The 20,850-nt window shown below is 52.0% G+C and overlaps 1 protein-coding gene across 1 annotated transcript in view; it reads right to left on the reverse strand.

Annotated features, from left to right (window-relative positions):
- Positions 1-634: 634 nt before the first annotated feature.
- The window catches only part of AK7 (adenylate kinase 7), a 39,196-nt gene continuing 18,980 nt past the window's right edge, over positions 635-20,850 (reverse strand). Inside the window, exons 9-18 of the mRNA XM_079768766.1 lie at positions 19,817-19,894; positions 18,565-18,714; positions 16,913-17,041; positions 15,507-15,642; positions 11,967-12,095; positions 11,474-11,542; positions 9,149-9,346; positions 5,682-5,902; positions 1,816-1,974; positions 635-796 (exon numbers count right to left, since the gene is read on the reverse strand). Of these exons, the coding sequence (XP_079624892.1) occupies positions 758-796; positions 1,816-1,974; positions 5,682-5,902; positions 9,149-9,346; positions 11,474-11,542; positions 11,967-12,095; positions 15,507-15,642; positions 16,913-17,041; positions 18,565-18,714; positions 19,817-19,894 (1,308 nt within the window). The 3' untranslated portion in view covers positions 635-757. The remainder of the gene's footprint in view (positions 797-1,815; positions 1,975-5,681; positions 5,903-9,148; positions 9,347-11,473; positions 11,543-11,966; positions 12,096-15,506; positions 15,643-16,912; positions 17,042-18,564; positions 18,715-19,816; positions 19,895-20,850) is intronic.

Below are 20,850 nucleotides of genomic sequence, written 5' to 3' on the forward strand. Positions count from 1 at the left end.
AATCAACCTAAACAAACTTCTCATTCGGTATAATTCTGGGAAGTACTGGGCCTTTGGGACGGGAAGAGCCCGGAGGGTTGATTGCTCAGGCCTACGTGGTACAGTGAGTTGGCTAAAATTGTTCGGCCACTTTCTGGTGATCACAGATACCAGAATTATCCGTTCAGTTACACGAGTGTTTCTGCCAAGAGGTTCCTCGTGCTCTCCGACTCACTGGCCGGGCCCTGGCCCTGATCTCAGAAAGCAGCCTGGGGGAAGGCCGGCCCCTCTGACTCACTGCGACTCACAAAGCATCCACGTCCTCACTACTTCCGTGTCCCTTTCCGTGTCCAGCGCCACTGGTGCTTGGGCCAGACATAACACCTTGTGTAAATTCACCAGCCCACACGTGCCAATAGTAGGTGGTCTGATGTTCCCCACACTATCAGTCACTACAAACAGCAGCGTGCAGACTGCGGAGACTAAGACTGAACTCCCAAATTGCTGTCTGTCCATGAGCTCTGTCACAGATACCTGACCAAATGCACCTTTCAAATACCATTTTAATGAAGGAGTCGCTCATTGCCATGTAGCTTTTCCTAATGATTTTACTTCATAAAATATTTGCTTCTGGGGGTGAGTGGGGGGTGGGGAGTAAAGAATTTTCCAAAAACTGGGGAAGCATATCTTAAAACAATTTTTTAAACTGCAATGTCAGTTACAATGTCAGCGTCATCTCCAGCTCCGGGCAGGGCTATGGCTCGGGGTCCGTCCAGCTTCACAGGGTTGCGGGATTGTGCTTGAAGAGATACTCTGCCTACAAGTGAAGAAAGAATAAAGGCAAGCCAGCAATTAGAAGGTACTTCAAGATATTATTTATGGGTCATATATTTGTACTATTAATGCGTGCAATCTACACCAATAAAAGAGTAAGATGCAAATTGACTGTACCTTCGTGACACCCATCAGCCAACCAGGAGTGAGTATGCAAATTAACCCAACAAAGATGGTGGGTTAATTTGCATACGCAGGCACTGAGCGGCCAGGGGCAGGGCAGGACGCACGACGCAGGCATTCTGCACCGCCCCAACCGCTCTGGGCCTCTGGGCAGCGTGGGAAAGCAAAAAGGCGGCTCTGGCCAGAGTGAAGGCGGTGCTGGCAGCCAGGGGAAGGAAGGACCATTCTTGCACGAATCTTTGTGCATCGGGCCTCTAGTTTAAAAATAAAAGTGTACAAACCTTTTACTTCCAAATGAGTAATAAAAATCTTCTTATAGCTAAGTGCAATAAGCCAGCCAGAGAAAGACAAATACCATATTATTTCACTTATAGGTGGAATCTGATGAACAAAATAAACAAACAAAATAGAAACAGACTCATAGATAGAGAACAGACTGACAGCTGTTAGAAGGGAGGGGGCCTGGGAGGCTGGGTGAAAAGGGGGAAGGGATTAAGGAAAAAAATAACTCATAGACACAGACCACAGTATGGTGATTACAGGAGGGGCAGGGGGTGGGGGAGGTAGATGAGGGGAAAGGGGGATAAATGGTGACAGAAGGAGACCTGCCTTTGCGTGGGGAACACACATGCAGTATACAGATGATGTGTTATAGAATCATACTCCTGAAACCTATGTAATTTTACTAACCAATGTTACTCCAATAAATTCAATAAATTTTTTTTTTAAAATCTTATTATAAACTGTGAAGGCATTAGAGATTATTTCCCAAATGCCAGACACACAATTTCTCTCTGTCAACTGGCTCCCCATTTAGATGCAGGTATATTTTATTTTCAAATTGATAGTAAAAAAAAACAAACTCCCTCAATCTCTTACCAGAAAATCCACAGGGTCCTCTGGTCTGACCTTACAACACTCGTTCAGACCCTGCATGAGCGTCGGCATAACGTAGGTCATTAAGTAGTTTCTCAGGGGAGCAGACTGGGCCTCGAGCAATTCGGTTTCTTCCCTTTTCACTTCTTCTAGCCGTCGATTCTACAAGTAGAACATGGGGGTGGGGTTAGAGAGTCAGAAATGGGAGAACACTGTCACACGACTCACCCCACAACGCATCAGATCTGGAGCGTGCTAGAACTGTTCACCGCGTTATTTTAAAGGTGGCCTTCCAACCGGCAGAGAATTGATAGAAACGGTGGTATAACAATGGGCTAGTCATTTAGGAACCAGTAAGCTGGGTCCCTACCTCACTTCTTAAACAGAAATCATGTCTAGCTGTCTAGATAAAGAAAAGAAGGGAGGGAGAGAGGGAGGGTGGGAGGGTCCTAGAAGTGACAATTGAAGATCTAGAAGGCGTTGGTCTGGTGGACATGCTATTCCGTGCTCAGCATACAGCCACCCTCCCTTGGGAAAAATGATTCCATATTTCCTTTGAAAACCCTTCCTTCTCAGCCTAGTGCAGGCATCCTCAAACTACGGCCCGCGGGCCACATGCGGGTGTTTTTGCCGTTTTGATTTTTTACTTCAAAATAAGATATGTGCAGTGTGCATAGGAATTTGTTCATAGTTTTTTTTTTTAAACTATAATCCGGCCCTCCAATGGTCTGAGGGACAGTGAACTGGCCCCCTGTTTAAATAGTTTGAGGACCCCTGGCCTAGTGGTTTAGATGGGACGCAAGCCCATCATTCCAGCCCCCCTCCTGTCCATGGGCCACGTTAGGAGGAGCCCAAGGGTGACACCGACAGGGACGAGGGAGCAGAGAGAGGGCTGCGAGGTCCTTGGTGCCTTCTGAGCCCTATACCAAGCGTCGCCTGAAGCCAGCCCTCCCCCGGGCTTTCTGCTACGTGAATGCATCCCTTTTCTCTATTGCTACGACATTTTTTAAAAATATATTTTATTGATTTTTTACAGAGAGGAAGGGAGAGAGAGGGATAGAGTTGGAAACATTGATGAGAGAGAAACATCGATTCAGCTGCCTCCTGCACACCCCCTACAGGGCATGTGCCCGCAACCGAGGTCCATGCCCTTGACCGGAATCGAACCTGGGACCCTTCAGTCCACAGTCCTACGCTCTATCCCAGGGGTCCTCAAACTACGGCCAGCAGGCCACATGTGGGTGTTTTTGCCATTTTGTTTTTTTTACTTCAAAATAAGGTATGTGCAGTGTGCATAGGAATTTATTCATAGTTGTTTTTAAACTATAGTCCAGCCCTCCAACAGTCTGAGGGACAGTGAACTGGCCCCCTGTTTAAAAAGTTTGAGGACCCCAGCTCTATCCACTGAGCTAAACCGGTTAGGGCTGCTAGACATTTTAAATTCCCTTTTCTGTCACCTGCAAGGTAAAGAATCCCAACTGATTTTTTTAAGAGGTCTTTCCCAGCAAGATAGCAAACCCAGGAATCAAAATGGGAGAAGACTGATGGATTTGACTGCATATAAACATAAATATTGTCACTATATTTTTCATATATTGATTTCAGAGAGGAGGGGAGAGGGAGATAGAAACGTCAATGATGAGAGAATCATGGATCGGCTGCCTCCTTCATACCCCACACTGGGGATCGAGCCCGCAACCCAGGCATGTGCCTTGACGGGGAATCAAACCGTGACCTCCTGGTTCATAGGTTGAAGCTCGACCACTGAGCCACCTCGGCCAGGCTAAACATCAATATTTTATGACCAGAAGAAACACTGTACATGATGTTAACAGATCAATGACGGGTGAGCCGAGAAAGAATTATTTGCAACATATTATAAAAAGCTAGATCTGATGGCAGTGCAGTGCACACTGTTTGCCAGGCAACTGTTTGCACGTCTGCACACATGTTCACTCTCTCATGACCACCGTGACTCTATGAAGCAGGTGCTATCACCACCCTCATCTTCCACGCGGAGAGACTGGGACACAGAGCGACACGCACAGGGCCACCTACAGAGAGCGGAGCCGGGTCCGGACAACGTGGATACCGGTGTCTCCTGGGCCATTCCTGTTTCTCTCGCACAACCTGATCAGGAGTTGTTCTTGCAAAATAATAAGGAAAAAACACACAGCTCAAGCATGGGCAGGGAAAGCGTGCAACGTAAGAAGGAACGTGACGTCCTAACGTAGGGAAAGTCGTTAAGCTGGTGATCGGAGACATGAACAATGAGATCAGTTTTTGTTTCTCAGAGTGGTGTGTGTGCTCAGAATCGAGAAAGCAGGCTTGGAGGCCAGGGCACGTACAAGAATCAACCGATGGTCCGGCCGGCGTGGCTCAGTGGTGGAGCATCGACCTATGAACCAGGAGGTCACGGTTAGATTCCTGGTCAGGCTCATGCCCAGGTTGCGGGCTCGATCCCCAGCAGGCGGCTTGCAGGAGGCAGCCGATCAGTGATTCTCTCTCATCACTGAACCTGCAACATTGGTGTATCATGCCAATGCTCCAACCCGAGCTACCCGGCCAGGGCCGGGCAGGGGTTGAATTTTAAATATGGCTCGTGTCCAGGAAAGGCTCATTGGAAAGATGACTTTGAATAGAGATTTTTTTAAAGGTGAGAAGTGTGTCGTGCGGGTGGCGCGTGTTTAGATGCGCTGGGAAGTCTTAGAAGCAGCCGGGCCCCAAGGACCTCGGGGGCCACGATAGGAGTTCGGACTTTCGTCTCAGGCGATGGTGAGCCTGTGAAGAGTGGGAGCGGAGCATGGCGCCGAGCACCTGCACTTCAGGAGGCTGCCTGAAGGGATGGAGAGGCAAGGTCGCCCGCGGAGCTGGGGAGACCAGCGGGAAGGCACAGCCCACAACCCAGGTAGGACACGCTGCCCCCTGAGGAGCGAGAGCTGCGAGGCTCGGAGCTGCTGTCGGAGCAGCGTCGGTGAGAGTGGGGAACGAGGACGGTGGAATGAGCCTGACCCCCAGGGCAGGGGGGGAAATGGAGGGAAATGACTGAAACCACAAGGTGGCCACGCAGCAGAACGTTAAGGGGCAGGATGTGTGTTGTTAATGCTGCTGGCGATGGCTCGTTGTTGTTGTTGTGATTTATACTGAGCAGAAGGTTATGGGCATCGTTTTTGAATGGGACATATGACACATAAACCAATAAACAAAGCTTACTTGGGGATGTCTGTGACATTTCTCTGTTAGCAGGATTGGAAGTGCAACTGGCCTAAATGGCTTTGCCAGAGGCCCCCTACACAGGTTCCCGTGCACACACACACACACACACACACACACACACAAGGCCAGGGCACATACAAGAATCAACCGATGGCCCGGCCAGCGTGGCTCAGTGGTGGAGCATTGACCTATGAACCAGGAGGTCACGGTTAGATTCCTGGTCAGGCTCATGCCCAGGTTGCGGGCTCGATCCCCAGCAGGCGGCTTGCAGGAGGCAGCACAGGAATGCACATATACCAGCCTGCATACTTGCACACACACACATAAGCCTGCACACGTGTGCATACACACCAGCCTGCACACATGCACACACACACAAGCCTGCACACATACAAGCCTACACATGCATGTATACACACAAGACTGCATACATGCACACACACATAAGCCTGCACACATGTGCATACACACCAGCCTGCACACATGCACACACAAACAAGCCTACACACACATAAGCCTGCACACGTATGCACACACATAAGCCTGCGCACACACACAAGCCTGCATACATGCACCTGCACACACAAGCCTGCACACGCATGCACACACATAAGCCTGCACACATAAGCCTGTGCGCACACACACACACTCACCCACTCCTCCCAGCGAGCAATCTTCTCCGCCGTCTCCACGGCTTCCTTGTGCTCCCGGTCCGCTTCCATCATAGCCTCCCGGGCCAGGCGCTCCTCGGCGACCTTGCGCTCCTCTTCGGCCTTTTCCTCGTCCGTTAACCCATAATTTCGAGGCGCCCCGATCTCTTTGATGAGCCGTTTGATAGTGAGCCTGTTGTGAGAGTCTTCCAGCTTTCCTACATCTTTAAACACCGGGAGAGAGGAAGGCGATCAGCACACGCGACATTCTGGGCCCACCTGCAGCACGCTCTGAGCCCGTGTTCGGGAAAATTCTTCAGCCGTAAACGTGTGGGGGGAAGTTATGTGAATTACCACCTGGGGCTTCCTTTTCTAGTTGCAGCACAGAGCAGACTATCTTGTCTCACTGGCCAGTATCAGGCCGGTCCTGGGAAACACAGGGAGGGAGAGGGGCTCCCGCCGGCCTCCTGACAGTCACTGCCGATGTAAGTGGCCGGGTGGGGTGGGGGTGGCCGGGTGGGGTGGGGGGTGGCCGGTTGGGGGGGGTGGACTTCCTCAAGGACGGGAGCAGGCGGGCCAGGGGTTCCACCGAAGGAAGTCCTGCTCTGCTGGAGGCCGGGCTGGGTGACCCCAGGTTCCCTTTGCTTTCTGTTTCTGAGCATCAGTTCTTTCGGGACATGTTTTTAATGGATTTTAAAAATTAAACCACTTCAGTTAGCCTACTTGAGGAGGAAAAATGTCCAAACTGCGGACTGCCTGACTAAGGTTGATATCAGGGACCGAGAGAAAAAGAGAGAGAAAGGCTTGTTAGTAAATACGAGTCTCTCTCCCCCCCCCCCGCCACCCCCCTCCCCCCCACCCCCCGTCACTGCATAGCCAATCCTCAGCCCGCTCTTGGGTGCTCCTGGGAGGTGTCTGCCCCAAAGGGTGTGCCATGGGTGCATTCACTACTCAGCCCTCCACACCCTCCTCCCGGGGAGCCTCCCACCCTGCCCCCATGCACACCCCGGTGATGGCCCCGCCCCCACCCATGGTTACACACTGTCACCCGGACCTAGACAGAGGCACCGCCGGTGCTGGCCGGGGAAGAGGGGCAGGACAGGGACAGTTTATCCGTTAGTGGGTACAAACAAACCAAAAGAGGAAAAAGGCAGCCCCGCCAGCATGGCGCAGGGGTTGAGGGTCGACCTGAGTCAGGAGGTCAGGGTTCGATTCCCGGTCCGGGCACATGCCCGGGTTGCGGCCTTGATCCCCAGTGTGGGGCGTGCAGGAGGCAGCCATCCATGATTCTCTCTCATCATTGATGTTTCTCTCTCTCTCTCCCTCTCCCTTCCGTTCTGAAATCAATAAAAAAGTATGTTAAAAGGAGACAAAACCTCACGTGTGCCGGTGCCCACGCGCCGACATTTAAATGTATTTTCCCTGATTCCTCTAGCAATCACAGCCTTGCTGGGCCTGAGGGGCCTGTGAACCGGCTTTGGAAAGGCTCCCTGGGGGGGGGGGGGCTCACAGAGGACAGTGCTGCCCCCGGCGCTACTCTGCCCTGACCCGGGGCTCTGCCCGCTGGGCGGGGAGGGGCGCCTGGCACATGGGCACCGCGTGGCCTCTGACGTGCCCTCCTTGGAATGTGGATCGCGGCTGAGAGTCACGTCCAGCTCTAGGCCTGGCTCCTTTGTGACCCGGGAACTCAGAGGAGAGCTTCTCGTCCAAAGAGCGAGAGAGGAAAGGGGCAGGAGCGAGAAGGGGAGGCAGATGCAGAGACGGAACGCGGTGCCAGCATCTCTCCAGGCCCCGCCAGACCCTCCGAGGCCAGGCTGCTCCCGGGACCCAGCCACCGCCCCGCGCCCCTCCGGGCGGCGCGCCTGTCCCCTTTGCTGTCCCCACCTCCTGGCTGTCGGCGTGGAGATGGGGACAGCGTGTCGGGCACAGAATGAGACAGGAACAGACAGGAACGCGATGGCCGCTCACTCCCTCCCCCGCCATCACTGTGTCTCTCTCGACGTCTCTCCCTGGGGTTCTCCTGATCTCTCCATAAATAATTTCTGGGGTTTTGCGGAGAAGACGACAATGGCTGTTTTTGTGAAATGTGCGCGCCATTTTTTCCTCGTTCTCTAATTAAATAGGGCAGAGGCCTTTCCCAATTAGCAGGTGTCAGGTCCTTACGTATAAAATATGTGAAATACGTCCAGTATGCACAGACACAGGTCGGTGAGGGCAAAACCCAGTCCCTTCCGAGGGTGCGCAACAGAGGGGTGCAGATTTGTAAGCAGTGTCACCTTTTAATTTCTTAGCGGCCATTTGGTGGCTTAGCGTTGGGAGTAAAAACAAAGTTACCGCTTTAGGACTCCTTCAATGAGCCAGATACTTCCTACCTCTTACGGCTACTACTTGGAACAACTCTACAAGCCAGGGATTATTGTCCCGTTTCACAGATGAGAAAACTGAGGCGGGTTCAGAACTGGAATGGGCTCTCCTGCCGACAGTAGCTCTAAGCCTCCCAATACTCCAGGGTCCGAATGCTGCCCCGTCTGGCTCTTGGGGGTGAAGAGAGGCCTCGGGAGGCCCACGGGGTCGGCCTGGCCACTAAGGTGCCACCCAGCTCGGGCTTTCTCCCCGAACGAGGAAGAAGTATCAGTGCCCAGAACACCAGAAAGGACGTTGAGGGGTTCCCCCAGCCAAGGGGGGTGGAAACAGCGGTGCCAGCTGAGGTTTGGAGCCCGCACCGTGATGGGGAGGGGGAGGGTGATGAGAGCATGTTCCTGGGTGTTTGCTGGGAGCTGAGCTCCGAGTCGTGTTTAGAGGAAACACAGACACGCAGGGAAGAGCTATTTGCTTTGCTGAGTAGCCACGGGGCTCAGCTGGCCGGTCTGGCTGTGTGGCCAGTGCCCACAGCATTCCTGTGATGACACGCCGGCCCCCAGGCAGCTGGGGAAACGGCCCCCAGCAGCCGGCAGCAAACACATGTCTTTGAAATGCCCTTTAAAAATGTGGTATTCCAGCCAGGCCCGTGTGGCTCAGAGGTTGAGTGCTGACCCATGAACCAAGAGGTCACTGGTTCGATTCCTGGTCAGAACACATGCCCGGGTTTTGGGCTTGATCCCCAGTAGGGGGTGTGCAAGAGGCAGCCGATCGATGATGCTTCTCTCTCATCAATGTTCCTATCTCTCTATCCCTTGCCCTTCCTCTCCCTCTAAAAATAAATAAAAACATATTATAAATAAGTAAATAAAGAAATAACAATGTGGTATTCCACTTCATAAACTATGCATGTGTTTTCACATAACTACACTCCACCGCCAAATCCTCACGCAGGACTCCCCAGGAGCAGGCAGGGCCTGTTTGTCCCGCGACGTTGCCACCCGCCATCCCCCCAGCCCTGCTGTGAGCTTGCGTGGGGGGGTCGGCTGGGGGGTCCGACACCTGGGGAGGCTCTCCACACTCCCATTCCCCTCCAGGGGCTCCTTTCGTACCAATGTGTATGGGGTGGATTTCGAGTTCGTCGAAGTAGTTGAAGACCGTCTCGTCCTCGGTGTTGAGGTCGCGGAAGTTGCTCAGCGACCGGAGGAACTGGTCCTGGCTGTAGTGGGTGCCCGCCACCACGCTCTCGGGCAGGTTCATCACCCGCAGCTTCAGGAACTCGTCCGAGCCGTCCAGCGCGCAGACGAATTCTGGGGGGAAGAAGAGGCGCCTGGGTTAACCCAGTGGCCGCCCAGGTTACCCAACCAGCAGGTGCGGGGGGGCGAGGGGGGGGGGGGTGACAGGAAAACGCCTGGTTGGCAGCTCAGACCTCCTGTTGCTGCAAATGGCCTGGCAAATTGGCTTCTTGCTGCCTCTGGTGGAGGTTGAATACATGCAAACCAGGCACATTTTCAGACACGACCCTGTGAGGTCCAACCAGTCGGTAATTGAAGGATCTATTATTTTTCTTTTCCTCCTTGCCTTTCCTCCTTCCTTCCATCCTCATTCCCTCCCTTCCTTCCTTCCTTTAATAAAAGCAGCTGAGCCCTGGCTGGTTTGGCTGAGTGGATAGAGCTTCGACCCTCGGACTGAAGGGTCATGGATTCGAATCCAGTCCAGGGCAGGTACCTCGGTTGCAGGCTCAATCCCAGGCCCTGGTCGGGGCGAGTGTGAGAGGCAACCAATCGATGTGTCTCTCACATCGATGTTTCTCTCTCTGTCTCTCACTCTCCTTTCTATTCTCTCTAAAAAAAGCAATGGAAAAAAATATCTTTGGGTAAGTAAAATAAAATGAAAGCAGCAGAAACTGTAAATAGCAAATCCCTAATAACCCTGTGGTACCCATCATCAGCTTCCCCGTCAAGCCCCAGAGAGACCGGTGACTACGAGCGAAACGCTTTAATGGCTGATTTGCCAAATTAATATAAATGGGAACTCCTACCTGTGAGAGCCAGTTTACTACTCAAACCCAAAACTTTCGTAGATTCCTTTTTAATGAGCACTTTCTTTCTTCTGCCAATTTCTCATCCTTTTTATTTTGTCTAAAAAGTATTAGATCATTTCTTTGACTCTCATTTTATGTTCTAGCATCTTATTGTGAGTTCCCCTCCCGTCCCCCAGCCCCATGCCCGTGTATTCGATTGGTTTTTCTCCTGTTAATCTAGTCTGTGCCAATTCTATTATTTTATTACTAGAGGCCCAGTGCATGAAATTCATGCACTGGTGGGGTCCCTAGTGACTGCCAGCTGCCGTCCGGGCCTCCCTCCCTTCTTCTGGCCAGCCCCACCCCCTGGTCGAACTCCCGGACGAACTCCCCATCGAGGGGACAATCTGCATACTATGCTTTTATTATATAGGATTAGTCCAGCTGTAAGAACTAAAGAAGGGTGGGGGGATTCTCACCCTCCGAGACATGACCCTTGTACCAAGTTGTTGAAAATAGCTTGTCTTTACCACCTGGCCAACAATGATCTCCTATGATTACAGTTCATACAAACTGAGTTTTTATTTTTATTTTTTATTTTTAAAATATTTTTATTGATTTCAGAGAGAAAGGGATAGGGAGAGAGAGATAGAAACATCACTAATAAGAGAGAACCACCGATCGGCTGCCCTCGGCACACCCCTCACTGGGGCATGTGCCCTGACCGGGAACCAAACCATGACCTCCGGGTTCATAGGTCAACATTCAACCACTGAGCCAAACAGGCTGGGCCAACCTGATTTTTTTTTTTTTTTTTAAAGAGAGAGAAAAATAACACCTTTTCAAGTTCGTGGCAAGGTCAGAAGAAATGGCTGCTAGCTGCGCAGCAACTCCTTTTCCTTGGGATACATCGTGTATGCCTCTCTTTCAAGAGCACACTGTGAAATCTCTGGGCAAATATCTGACAGGACAGACTAGCAGCCGAGTTCGCTGGGAACCGGAAGGCGTTTTGCCTGCCCCGCTCAGAGCTGGGTTCTGCATGTCTCCGGGAGATGGCGAGGGCATCGCTGGCTCCGGAAACTGGTGGCAGCGGCCGTGACCCAGTCCCTGGGGGCTCGCCAAGGGACTCGGGAGTCTGGGCATCAACAGACTGGCCACGTTGGCGGCTTTGTTACGGGGGGGGGGGGGGGGGGGGAGCAGCGGAAATAAACATTCTCGGAGAATCGGAATGTCCCTCATATTCACCCCCAAGGCAGTCTTCCGTTTGGAAATTTGATGTTCAGTGTATCATTTGACTGCTTCTCTAAAAGAAGAAAACCCTACTTTATTAACATCAAAAAGGTGGTTCTGGTTCAAAAGAGATATCCGATGGCATTCCTTTCAATGTGACCCTGGAGAAATGTTTTAAACTTACCAGGGATGGTTACTTTATCAAAGGGAAACATTTTGCCTCTGATTTCCTCCTCCTCCTCCTCCTCGTCTTCTAATAAAACAAAATATACATCGTTGTCATACTTACGGGAGGGCGGGGGTGGGTGGGACGAGACCAACCACAGAACTTGTGTGCATATAAGCATAACCCAGGGACGCAGCAATAGGGTGGTGAAGGCCTGGGGCAGGGGTGTGGGGGAGGGGGGCCTAGAAGGGGTCAATGGGGCGACAGGGGACATCTGTAATACTTTCAACAATAAAGATTTTAAAAATACATCGTCGTGTTTGCTACCTATTATTACTATGGGTAGCTAAAAAAAAAACCTATTTTTTTATTTCTTAAAAATCTTTATTGTTCAAAAGTGTAACTAGCAGTCACTCATTTTAATTGAGTGGCTATTACTCTGAGCAGTAGACTTGCCCCCTGTCTGAAGCTGAATGTGGACATTCGAAGCAGAGGGAGCATGCGGACTCACTGTTGAACAGGTCTTTGGCTTGGTCATAGGTCTTTGGGAATCCATCCAGGATGTAACCTTGATTCCTGCAAGGCATAGATTTCAGCTTTTCTTTCACAAACCGAATTACATATTGATCTTCCAGTCGGCCTAATAAAAAGAAAAAAAAACAACATATATGACTGTGGGGTCACCTTCTGCATAGGGGTTACACGTGACCGTCACCTGAGAAATTATCGTGCAGCCCAGGCATCCTCAAACTACGGCCAGCGGGCCACATGCGGGTGTTTTTGCCATTTTGTTTTTTTACTTCAAAATAAGATATGTGGGGGGGTTATGACAAATATGTGATACCTTAATCAATAAAGTAATTTAAAAAAATAAAATAAAATAAGGTATGTGCAGTGTGCATAGGAATTTGTTCATAGTTTTTTTTAAACTATAGTCCGGCCCTTCAACGGTCTGAGGGACAGTGAACTGGCCCCGTTTAAAAAGTTTGAGGACCCCTGGTGCCGCCCCTTATTTTTCCATTCAAGTGAAAAACAGGTGGTTTGGGATTTCGAACACGACACGTGAATTGCAATGCGCAATAAAACAGGAGCACCCAGTGAGCCTGTTGCCGAGAAAGAACAGAGGCAAATGCGGATGCTGGCATTTCCAGAATGTTCCTGTGGTCACAGCTCCTGGGTGTAGAAGGACATGACGTGAGTGGAGAAATCCAGGGTGCTCCCATTTACCAGGAGGGTTTACTCAGCTCTATTTGGACAGGATACCTCGGTAGCCTTATACAGACTGGTACATGCGTCTGTTGTATGAATTGACATGGTACTCATGTGTGCTGTTAGCATGTGACTTATCACTACTCGGTGCCCAGTAAACAGCTGCTGCATTTGAATAAAAATCAAGGTTGAGCGGAGCCTCAAAGGCACCCTTCTCTTTTAAGCTGGCGTGGCTCAGTGGTTGAGCTTCGACCTGTGAACCAGGAGGTCACGGTTTGATTCCCTGTCGGGGAACATGCCTGGGTTGTGGGCTCAATCCCCAGTAGGGGGCGTGCAGGAGGCAGCCCATCACTGATTCTCTCTCATCATTTCTAACTCTCTCCTTCTCCCTTCCTCTCTGAAATCAATAAAAATACCTTCTTACCCCCCAACACTTGAAATATATAAAGTGAGCAAAAGGAGTCTAACTGGTGCGCCGGAGATTTAACCATGTCCCCGACCTGGCTGCACTGTCAGGGAGGCGGGGGGGGGGGGGGGGGGGAAGTATGTGTGAACAGGACGTGGCGGTGCCTCACGGCGGGGTTTGCGACATCTGTCTTGCTGGAATCATTAGAGTCATATAGTCACGAACGGGGTCATGTTAGGGACACGCGCGCTCACCTGTGTGTCCCCATGCTGCGAAATTTCCATGTGGGCCTGTGCGGTGCGCTCCCAGGTCTTGTTTTGTTCAAACATAATCAAGGCCCATGTTCTAGTTTCTGATAAATACGACGAGGAAGGATTCTTGGACAAACTAGAGGGGATTGAGGAAATCTCCAATCTTGCAGGACGTGGGTGGGTGGCTGGGGAGAGGGGGGAGGGAAGGGGACGCTTGCTGTTCCGAAGACTTTCCCGCCCCCAGAGGGCAGACTTGCCCTCTGCCCTCCTCCAGGGCGCCTCCAGATGGAGGCTGCTGAGCCGGACTGGCCTCTTGCATCCTGGGAGGAACAGTCTCAGGCCAAGGCCAAGGACAGGCCCTTCTTGAGCTCGGGCAATGCAGTGACTGTTCTGAACTTGGCGCTGTCTCTGCTGTAATTCTTCCACGCGGTCACCTCCCCGGGCAGGGAGAGAGCCCAGCTGGTGCCCCACACCGCGCGGTTACAGGAAGTCCCGGACCAGACTGCGGGGCCCTGCGGAGACCTGTGATCTCAGTCCCTGTCTGCAAACGCTGCGCAGGGCTTGTCTCATCGTTGAGCTTGAACACCAGCAGTTCTTGCCTCTCTCCTGGGGGCGGCATAAGTCACCAGTCCCAGCGTTCTCTTTCTGTCCTTACACCGTGGGCTTCGAGTGTGTGTACACATGGCCACGTATACCCGTGGATTCCTAAAAATCCAGGTCTCCCACCTTTCATTTTTTATATTTTTTAGAAAAATTTTATGAGTTTATCGGAGCCAAACGGATGCCACGTCAGGAAGCAAGATCTCAAATGCTCCTCCCCCTGTAGCGCAGCCCGGTCCGATGTCCTTCCACGGGGTCCCCACCGTGGGATACCTTCTCTGGGGTGTCTTCCTCTCCGGAGCATGTGAGGTGTTGCTCCTCGGCATATGGCCTCATGAGAGTTTGGCTCAGACTCATAAAAATTCTCCACGGGTCTGGATGTTTCTTATGTCCAAACATGAGTAGGAATATTTTCCCATTGCTTTGTATTCCTTCCTGCATTAACTATGGGCCCGCCTCGTTCATCAATTTTCTTCTACTAAGGATTTAATGATTTTCTTACTAGTTTGCCTGAGTATTTTATTTTATGTTTTTATTTTTTAAAATATATTTTTATTGATTTTAGGGAGGAAGGGAGTGGGAGAGAGAGATAGAAACATCAATGATGAGAGAGAATCATGGATGGGCTGCCTCCTGCACAACCCACACTGGGGATCAAGCCTGCAACCTGGGCACGTGCCCTGACCGGGAATCAGCTATGACCTCCTGGCTCATAGATCAATGCTCAAGCACTGAGCCATGCTGGCTGGGCTGCCTGAGTATTTTAAATACTAAAGATTATATTCCAGTCAAGGGCACACGCCTGGGTTGTGGGCTCGATCCCCAGTAGGGGGCATGCAAAAGACAGCCAATCAATGATTCTCTCTCATCATTGATGTTTCTATCTCTCTCTCCCTCTCCCTTTCTCTCTGAATTCAATAAAAATATATTTTTTAAAAAGATTATTAACTCTGTCATATTGGTGGCAAGTATTTTTTTTCCTGGTTTGTTTTTTTGCCCATTAATTAGTGATTTTCGGTGCTTATAAAAGATTTATGACTATACGTTTTATTTTTTTAAACATAGATAGTTCTTTCCCATCTTATTTTTAAAAAATATTTTTATTGATTTTTAGCAAGAGAGGAAGGAAGAGGGAGAAAGAGAAACACCGATGTGAGGGGAGCACATCGGTCAGCTGCCTTCTGCACGCCCCCAGCTGGGGATGGACCGGCCAGCTGGGCATGTGCCCTGACCCGGAAGGTTTTCCGTGCACAGGACCACACCCAACCACTGAGCCACACAGCCAGGCCCTTCCCATCTCACGATCACTCACCAGAATATTAGTGGTGACTTTGTTTTCCCCCCTGGGAGGGGAGATTATAAATGAAATTTCTCTGTGGTTCTCATGATTTCTATACTTAACTTATAATAGCAAACAAATAGTCTTTTATTACAAAGAAAGGGAATTGGAAAGACTCCCAGACCAAATTAGAAAAATTAATTAATTAATTAATTAATTAATAAAAATGCTGTGCTGTTTACTTGGAGGAAAAGCGAACAAAAAAGCCCCTGTCCACAGGCCCGCGGCCCCGTGCGGGCGGGTTACCTGCGTTCTGCTCCATGCTCTCCTTGATGCCGTCCAGCAGCTCCTGCGCGTCCTCCACGTTCTCCTCCTCCTCCTCCTCCTCCTCCTCGTCTTCTTCCCCTCCTTCCACTCCGAACTTGGGGGCCACGATGGCCTCCTGCACACCACAGGGCCCTCCGGTTGGCCGGTGCCCTCCACTGGTTTGCTACTCACTACTCACCTGCCACGGGGGGGCGGGGTGCTGCGGGGGGGCATATGGGGAATCTCTGAACCTCCCTCTCAGTTTTGCTACGAACCTACAACTGCTCCAAGGAAATAAAGCCTTCCTTTAAAAGCGCGTTCAGTAAATAAGCTGATAATGCCCTGAGAAACATCCATCAAGAATAAAAGAAAAGAAAAAACTGAAAAAGGTGTCACAACCCAAGTGCCCCGGGCCGGAGGACCGGGTGAAGGAGAGGCGCTGCGTGTGCGGGTGGAACACGACTCAGCGATGGGAAAGGGTGGGACAGCGCCGTTGGCGGCAACGTGGCCGGGCCCTGAGAGCATGTGACCTATGAACGTGGCCGGGCCCTGAGAGCATGTGACCTATGAACGTGGCCGGGCCCTGAGAGCATGTGCGGAGAGAATAAGTCAGGAACGGCTGAGAACCCTAGGACTTCACTCATATGTGGGGCATAAAGCGGAAACTCGTGGACACAGACGGCAGTGTGGTGGTGGCCAGAGGGAAGGGGTGGGGGAGGAGGGGGTCCTAACATACGGTGACGGGAGAAGATGTGACTTTGGGGGGGGGGCCCATGGCACAGGGCACAGCTCTTGTAACATAGAAACCCACACCTTGCCCTGACCGGTTTGGCTCAGTGGATAGAGCATCGGCCTGTGGACTGAAGGGTCCCGGGTTAGATTCCGGCCAAGGGCATGTACCTTGGTTCCGGGCACATCCCCAGTAGGGGGTGTGCAGGAGGCAGCTGATCGATGTTTCTCTCTCATGTTGTTTCTCCCTCATCAATGTTTCTAACTCTCTATCCCTCTCCCTTCCTCTCTATAAAAAAATCAATAAAATATATATATTTTTAAAAACCCACACCTGAAACCTGTATGTTCATGTTGAGCGATGTCACCCCAATCAATTTAGTAAGGAAGTAAGTAAATAAATAAAGTTCCCACTCAACAGGGAGAATGGAAGATGTACTTTGAGCAGCAGCTGGGACAGACTACACCCCAGGGCCACCCCTGGAAGTGGCTTCCGTCTCTCGGAGCAGAGCCCGTGGGCCTCGGAGTTTTCACAGGGGGGCCAACGACAACCGCCCCCGAGGGCAACAGACCCCTGTGTAGGCTGTCATGCACCCCCAGTGGCTTCTTTAGCACACGGCTAAGGGGAGCACTTTCTAAAACAGGGAAATTCCCCGGAAGGTCGTGAAAAGCGGTACCAGCTTGGCGATGGCTTCGGAGATGACGTCCTTGAGCTTGATGTGATGGATCTTGTAGTACTTGGCCAGCACTTCCGAGACGCTGGACTTGCCCACGGCGGGAGGGCCGAGGATGCAGACCTTGATGGGCTGAGAGAGGAGAGGGAGGGTCACTCACGAGCTGGGCACGGGCCCGCCAGGGGGGGCCTCAGAGTCTCGGACCCTGAGGGGCTAACCCTCCGGCCCTTCCTCCACGTGTGGAGTGAGCATGACCGGGCGTGGGGAGCGCGACACTCAGGTGCGTGCGCGGGAAGAGGCCCTGAGCATTGAGAGAGAACGTGCGCGCGTAACCCGCTGCGGTCTCACAGCTGCGCTGCTGCTGCGGGGAAGACAAGAGACGTGGCCGAGCTTCTGCTCTCGGGTGCACAGTGCACAGGTCATTGCCTCGTGAGTATTGTGTCTGGACTGAACTTGGTCTTTAATTATATGTTCCTTTTTCACACACACAGTTTGCTCTAGTTTTAAGCCCGCCCGCTGTGGCTCAGTGCTTGATCGTCGACCTATGAACCAGGGGGTCACGGTTCGATTCCCAGTCAGGGCACATGCCTGGGTTGTGGGCTCCATCCCCAGTAAGGAGGCAACCAATCAATGTGTCTCTCTCACATCGATGTTTCTCTGTCTCTGTCTCTCCCCCTTCCTTCAACTCTCTCTAAAAATCACTGGGAAAATGTCCTCAGGTGAGGATTAAAAAAAAAAAAACAACCCCAAAAAACAAAAACATTTTCTCATGTAATGTTCACTGTCACCTTTGTAGTGCTTCCCTGGAATAAATCCAGAGATCTGGACAAGCGCTGCTTCAGAGAGGGCGGATGGTCCGTAGGCCATTCTAGCTGAGCTCACGGCCCCGCTGGGATGAATCGCTAACTAGCCATGTGACCTCAGAGCCTTGGTTTTCACCTCTATACTATGGAGATAAGAATATCTTCCTTCAACAGTTGTGATGATGAAAATGACCAGCCAATCTCCTGGCCAATAGGATGGAAGTGAGAATCAGACTTCTCCCCCCCTCCCCCCGCCCCTTCCCTCCCCCTCCTCTTCCCCTCCCCCTCCCATATGTACACCTGGGACTGAAGCAGGCCCGACAGTAAGACACTAGATTTCTTTTCAACCCTGTGACAGTCAGTCTCGAACTTACTATCATGTTCCATGTGCGTCGAGCATAACAGTCATCATCTATGTCAACTGTAAAATGGTTACTATCCAGCCCTGACTGGTTTGGCTCAGTGGATAGAGTGTCCGCCTGTGGACTGAAGGGTCCCAGGTTCAATTCTAGTCAAGGGCATGTACCTTGGTTGCAGGCACATCCCCAGTAGGGCATGTGCAAGAGGCAGCTGATCGATGTTTCTCTCTCATCGATGTTTCTAACTCTCTATCCCTCTCCCTTCCTCGCTGTAAAAATCAATAAAATATATATTTTTTAAAATAAAAAATAATAAAATTGGTACTATCCGGCTGACAGGACTGAGATAATGCACATGTAGGTGCTAAGACCTGGACAAATGGGTCAACACTGGAAAAAGAACTCGACTTGAGAAACGTGGGCACGGGAGAAAGGACAGGCTCCCGTCGCCGTGAACGCGCGGGACGCCGAGACGGGACGCGGCTGCAGTTACCAGCAGTCCTCGGCTTTGCTTGTACTCTTTGAGGATGCTGCTGATGTTCTCCACGAAGCCCGCCTGGGACACCCAGCGGATGTTGAAGTTCTCCTTCACGAAGAGCGCCTCCATGCGCAGGTTCACCAGGAGGTGGTCAATGCTGTCTTGCTGGGAGATAAAGGCACATTAGAGGTTTGTCTCTTTCTGTTGATGGCTCCAACAGGCCCAAATCTATTATTATTGGAGCAGAACATGTACCCCACCACACAGGACAGCCCGCCCGCCGCGCCGGGAATGGACGGAGGAGCGCCCGCCTGCCCGCTCCTGACCGGCAGCCGCCTGTCCTTACGCGAGCCGCTCCGAGTAGGAAGATCCTGGAAGTGCCAGCATAAAGTTTCTCCTTAAGAATGTTTCACTGCACCTCCTTTTTGAACAGTGCAATCCCGTGGTTCAAAAACCCCTGAGAACAGCCCGGCCGGCGTGGCTCAGTGGTTGAGCCAGGAGGTCACGGTTCGATTCCCAGGCAGGGCACACGCCCAGGTTGGGGGCTCCATCCCAGGTATGGGGCATGCAGGAGGCAGCTGATCGATGATTCTCTCTCATCATTTATGTCTCTCTCTCTCTCTCTCCCTCTCCCCTCCTCTCTGAGGTCAATAAAAATACATTTTTTAAAAATCCCCAAAAACAAAAGCAGAGGGAAATGGCCCCATTGGGCGCCATGGCCACCCACCCACCTCTGCTCCCCCAGTGATGCCAGCGCTTTCAGAAACATCCTCAAAGGCAGTTTTGATCCACTCATTCCTAAAAAGTTACATCCTAAAGCTGCATGCGAAGAGCACACTGCGAGCCGAAGCTGCATTGTTTCCCGTGGGGGTGGAATCAGAATCACGGCCTCCGCCTCCCGTGAAGTTTAGGAAGAGGCCAGAGCGGGTGACACCCAGTGTCTGAACACCACTGCCCCTGGTGTTCTATACAAGCCACGGCCTCGGAGAGTTCAGGACAGAAAACAGGCTAGGGTAGGGAGGAGAGGAGAGGAGAAGGGAGGGGAGGGGAAGGGAGGGGAGGAGAGGGGAGAAAAGAGGAGGGAAGGAGGGGAGGGGAGGGGAGGGGAGGGGAGGGGAGGGAGGGGAGGGGAGGAGAGAGCATTCCTTTAGGGCAGAGGCTGGCTGCCCAGAGGGAGGAGCCTGGGAGCCAGGCATCCTGACCCCAAACCCCTCAGGCACCACGCCGCCCAGGAAAGGGGGAGAGAAAGAGAACCCCATATACTGACTGTCAGGTCCTTGGTTAGGAAAGCGTTTTCTTTGAGCACTTTCTGGATTTTCCCGGGGCCGGTGTTCTTACTGATGCACTGCGGGAGAAAGGGGGCGTGTGATCTGGTTTACCTGCCGGGTGGTAATATACAAGTCCTCAGATGAATGCAAACGTAACCGAAGGCCGATAAAAAAATACTGCACAACAGAGGGGCGTGCACGGAGGGCACCCCTCGGCGGCACGGGGGGCACCTGTTCCTGTGCTTCACCATCCCCGCGGCGTGCCAGGATGGAGAAGAGCATGAGAAAGGCCCGGCTCCTGCCCTCAGGAAGCTCCCGTCTGAAAAGGCGGGCAGACCTGTGTGCACAGATGTGTACTGTTTGCAGCTGGCAAAGGGGGTGCTGGGGAAACTTCTGGCCTGTGAGGGAGGCAGGGAGGAGGCGGGGAGAGTGCAGAGGAAGGTCTCTGAGCCGGATGTTAAAGGTGGGGGGCGCGGGGAGCAGGCCAGCGTGGCTCCCAGGTGCCTTGTGGCTTTGGCTGGGGCAGCCCGGACTAGGGAGGGAGGCTCCACAGACCCAGAGCTCCTGGAAGCGGCCGGGAGGTTTGGAGAACGTGACCTTCAATACATTGAGGCGGCCCGGCCGGCGTGGCTCAGTGGTTCAGTGGTTGAACCAGGAGGTCAGAGTTTGATTCCCGGTCAAGGGCACATGCCCGGGTTGTGGGCTCCAACCCAGTGTGGGACATGCAGGAGGCAGCCGATCCATGATTCTTTCTCATCATTGATGTTTCTATCTCTCTCTCCCTCACCCTTCCTCTCTGAAATCAATAAAAATATACTTTTTAAAAATACATTGATGAGTCGCGTGTCCACAGACACATGTCCGTGTTCTAGTGAGTGACTGTGTGTGTCCAGCCCACAGTGGCCTTCCCTGCGGCCCTTCACGCAGCTTCTGGAGGAAGGCCACTTGGCTGTGTCTTCCCAGCACCTGGACCGCAGGTGCAGGCGGGGGGGCTGGGTTTTAAGGGTGCTCTACATGAGGAGGCCCCAGCCTC

Source organism: Cnephaeus nilssonii, assembly GCF_951640355.1.
Source record: "Cnephaeus nilssonii genome assembly, chromosome: 4".
NCBI lineage: Eukaryota > Metazoa > Chordata > Mammalia > Chiroptera > Vespertilionidae > Cnephaeus > Cnephaeus nilssonii.